Here is a 4,753-nt window from a genome sequence, read left to right on the forward strand (position 1 = left end):
TAAATTTTATTCAGAATCCAGTACTCTGCAAGTCTCCAAGCCCAGGACAAAATGGCACGGAAACAAAAGTACTATTTATGCGGAACAGTCGCACAGCAAAAAAGTGCTCCACAGTTTGCCGCGACAAAAGTGGCCGCACAAAAGGCCACAAACAAACGGATGGATTACTCGGTTCCCTTTGTAGAGCCGGTCTGGTCAAACAAGTCAAAATCGAGCTTGTTTTTGATCAAAGATGAGTCATGCGGTCAACCTAAAATATGAATTGTATAGAATCAAACTTTATAGAATACTGACTTACGACTAATGAGTCCATGAATTTGTCCAAAAATTTGACCAGCATGCTCTCTAAAAATAAAATTATGAAAATTCAATACCTATGAAGTTTAGTAGTAGAAAATTATTCATTTGAATTAATGGACTTTTCAAGCCTGTTTCATGCCTAATTGGTTTTGACAAACGTGCTACAGTGCTGCATGCATTCATGCACCTCTTTCGATCTTTTTCTCGGTTTCTTAAGTTGTCATGTTATCTTAGAGAAAATATAATCGCACGTGTGAACGACAGTCTGAATCAGACGATGCCCAGTATGGTGCGATCTATACTATCTTCTAGATATCCAAAGTCAATAATTCGTGTTAATTTCACGAATTATGTAAAGCGAATGTTTTAACGAATTGTAGAAGATTTTTTAGAAAATAATTATTTTTTTGAATAATTTGAGAGACGATTGAGCTATAAATAAAACCATTTTATGGATTAAAACTAGGACTTAATGAATGACAAAAGTGGGTTATTTAATTAAAATTTTGAAATTTAACTAAGACAAAGCATAAGAAAATAGCCTAAAATGTGTTAATTAAATTAGTTATTGGAGCATGAGAAGTATTAACCTGCCTCTAATTGCTGTACTAATAATATCACCCAATAAATAAATAAATAAAATTAAATAAATAAATAATAATAAACAGGATAAAACCCACAATCAGAAAACTGTATTGGTTATATTGTGGTAATATTATTATTCACAATATCATGAAATTGACACATAAACATACTTATATCTATATCTGACTGCACATAAGAGAAAGAACAGAATATTAAATAAATATGATAAATTAGTCTATATAAAAAGATCGATCCTGCAGCAGCAATTAATTTAAAATCAACAAACAACAGCAAAACATACAAGTTCTGTTGCAAATTCTTGCTCATGAACATCAAACAAAGCATCAAGGCATTACTACTACTCTTGATATCAATTTATATAACTAATTTTTATCATTTCATCCCTTCACTTCTTCTATTTTCCTCCTCTTATTCCCATTATTGCAGATTCATTAACTCTCACCGAGGATTACCACTAGCAAATGACCTGCTAGAAGAAGCTGGTTTCATCTCAGTATTATTCAAGGAACCAGGAATATCAATAACTCCATGATTCTGCGGCTGCTGCTGCTGTTCTCTTTGGGAAGAAATCCCACCTCCCATACTTCTTAACAAGCTCCCGACTCCAAGAAAATCTCGAGTCATCCCATTATTATGATGATAATTTCCCTCATCTAAATGACAAAATCCGGCATTATAATCCTCAAACTTTGCTTGTGTTTCTCCACCACCTGCTGTAAATATGCCAGAGTTTCCATTAGCAAAAGAGTTCATTATGTCTTGCAAATGATTCCCATTTTCTACATGAGATCTAGTGGAAGACGAGCTTCCGAATCCTTTAATGCTGTTATTGCTGGAAGTAGCGCCCATCTGAGCGGCCTTCTGGAGCAAAGCGGTTGCTGACATCTGAGGAAGATTAACTGAATCGTTTTGCAGGGAAGTGTTGAAGAGAGGATGCATTTGATCGTAGAGATTCGGAGGGTCGGTGGCATTGGCAGCGAATTGATCATGCAGGATCATGAGATGATGAGGATTTGGGTTGAAGAGCATGGGTGAGGATGAGGGACCGGTGGAGTTGGGCTGGAGGTCGGGAAGCTGCATTAGGGAGTGAAAAGGTGGTGGTTTGTTTTGGAAGTTATCGTTGGGGAGGAAGAATGTGGGGGGAGGAGGTGGGCGGAATGAGGAGGGTTGGGAGGAGGAGATGAGGGGGTCTCCAAGGCGGAGGAGATCGGCGTGGGAGGAAGGTGGGAGGTGGGGATTTAGGTGAGAGTGGCCGAGGTTGATGGTGGCGCCGCCGTATAAGTGGTTTGATATGTTGGTGATGTTGGTGGGGATTCTGGCGCTTTCTTGTGCTAGGGCGTCGCAGAATGCTCTGTGGGTGATGAAGCTGTCTCGCCTGTAAGGTACAGCAGCAGTGGAAAGATTATTATTATTATTATTTTTTTTTTTGGCCTTCAAGTGTAAAATAATTAACTTAAAATGTAATTTTAATGATGTAATGTACTTTTGTGTAAACAGTAAAATATTGAAATATGGTAGTCACTGAAAAAAAATGAAGTGCTATAATTGGACTAGCATTTTGTTTTAGAATTTATGATAAATATTGAGCTGTCGTGCCTGCAAGGCAAAATGAGTAGGGGTGATAATAGATATATGAACAGGAGTTATATGATTGAAGGATTTTGAAATAATTTGAAATATAAGCCTTTTTTATTTTTTTATCTGTATGCTAGAGGATGGCTTCCTGTGCGTACAAAATGTATATATGGTTGGTAACAATCTGGCTTTTTATTTTGTAGATGGTCTAGATAATGTTAGGCTAATAAGGGAGGTGTAATTTAGAATAAGAAAAAAAAAAAGAAAAACTAAATTGCTGAATAATATGTCCCCTTAATTAAGCTGGAATGTAATGGCTTAAATATTCCACATAGATTGTGGAAAATAAATCAGCAAAGGATTGAGCAATGAACTTGGGTGTTTTAGCATCTATTGTATATAGAAAATAGAGCTAATGTTTAGAATATGTTAGCTGAAAGATGCCGAAGATGCATTTCTCATAAATTATAAATGTATGAGCTCAATCAAATGATGAAAAGAAATATATATAGAAAGGTTTAATTCTATAAAAGAAAATTAACAGATATGAGCTCAGAAAAACTATATAGAAAGGTTTAATTCTATAAAAGAAAATTAATGTTTAAGAGTGTGAATCAAGTTAATTTTATCTCAAAATCAGTCACAAATCAGCAGATATGAGCTCAGAAAAATTGAGCTCAGAAAAACTAAAAAGGAAAATTTTCAGTTTCAAATAAAATTTCTTAAGCTGCACTGAAATTATCCTTTTTTTTTGGGGGAGAGAATGAAATTAATAATTTAAAATGCATGATTAGGAAGCTAATTGAATCTCAGTATTATTCAAATGATCTCACCACTTCATAATTAAAACTGTGTAAGAAAAAAAAAAAATAATCGATAATAATCTAAGAAATGCATTTAATTCAAGAAGCAATCAATGGCATGTAGGATAATATGAAAAGGAATTTGACCTTTCGAAGAGGGTGCCACCATTTTTAGGACTGCCTCTTCAATAAATGTAGTGACGAATTTATGCATGAAACATGAAAAACTTCTCATCCTCTCCATCAATTCCCCTATTCAATGTATTCCATCCAATGTCTTTCAAAGAACTCAAAGTCTCAGATTTATCCAGCGCAAGTATTTTTACCCAAAACATGCAGCCCTCCTCACATTCAATTCTCACCTCAACATTCTTCAAACCCTTCTTCTTTACTCTTCAATCCCTCTCTCTTTTCCATTAATGAAATCCCATTTCTTCACATTTCATGTAATCTCTCTCTCTCTCTCTCTCTCTCTCTCTATCAGAGGGGAAGAAGGACTCTTCACAATTTCCAACCCTAAGGTTGGAAACGTTTTCATGAAAAGGTGGACCTGTGAGGGACGAAAGACCTGCTCACAAGTAGCCAACCCATAAAAGAACAAGACCCTGCTCTATTGCTTACATGGCAACATGTGAACGATGAGCGAGAATAGCAGAGGCTCGCCTTCCGAGGAGAAAGACACTATCCTTTCATCATCACAAATACCGTACACAAAAAATACACAAAAACTTCACATTTATGCATTTCATTGGCTAGATTTATAAATATCCTTTCCTTATAAAATTCAATTCACTAATCCATACAACCTAATTATTATTATTATTATTATTATTTTAAACCACACACACACTCTCTCTCTTTTAGGCCATGGGAGCTACTTGTGCAATTATTCACGTGTGAGCAGTTCGCCAGTTCCTCACTACCTTCCTCCTTCCTAGCTCCTCACACCAGAAAAGACGCCCGATACTTTTCCTCTTCAGCTTGGGAATAATAGCCCATAACAACCCTAACCCTAAGAAAACAATTAAAAAAAAAATTTTAAAAAAAAAATCCAACTTTTTAAAAGTTGGGAACAGACGAGGAAATCCATGTTGATTGATGTTCATGACGATCATTATCATCTTCATCATCATTCACCCATGCATGCATTTATAAATTTAAGAACATAAAACTGAAAACAAACCGATTAAACAAAATACTAAACATAAAAAGTAAATTAAAACCAGATTAATAATTATTAACCTTGAGAAGAGGGTTCCACAGTCACAACGATACTCTCGCGTTCCACAGGTCTTAGAATGAGCCTTCCAATCCGACTGAACCGCATAACGCTTTGAGCATTTATCACACTTCCACTTCTTCTCTCCGTGCTTACGACAAAAGTGTTTCTTTATGCCGGTTAGGTCTCCCAGAGCTCGAGATGGGTCATGGTGAACGCAAGATGGTTCCGGACAGAGATATACACGACG

General features: G+C 35.9%; 1 protein-coding gene across 2 annotated transcripts in view; it reads right to left on the reverse strand.

The window, feature by feature from the left end:
- Positions 1–1,117: 1,117 nt before the first annotated feature.
- The window catches only part of LOC110038357 (protein indeterminate-domain 5, chloroplastic-like), a 4,735-nt gene continuing 1,099 nt past the window's right edge, over positions 1,118–4,753 (reverse strand). The window contains exons 4-5 of one of the 2 annotated variants that reach the window (XM_020743178.1): positions 4,527–4,753; positions 1,118–2,281 (exon numbers count right to left, since the gene is read on the reverse strand). In XM_020743178.1, the coding sequence (XP_020598837.1) occupies positions 1,345–2,281; positions 4,527–4,753 (1,164 nt within the window). In that variant the 3' untranslated portion in view covers positions 1,118–1,344. The remainder of the gene's footprint in view (positions 2,282–4,526) is intronic. The other variant, XM_020743169.1, reaches the window with a different exon arrangement.

Source organism: Phalaenopsis equestris, unplaced genomic scaffold (assembly GCF_001263595.1).
Source record: "Phalaenopsis equestris unplaced genomic scaffold, ASM126359v1 Scaffold000002, whole genome shotgun sequence".
NCBI lineage: Eukaryota > Viridiplantae > Streptophyta > Magnoliopsida > Asparagales > Orchidaceae > Phalaenopsis > Phalaenopsis equestris.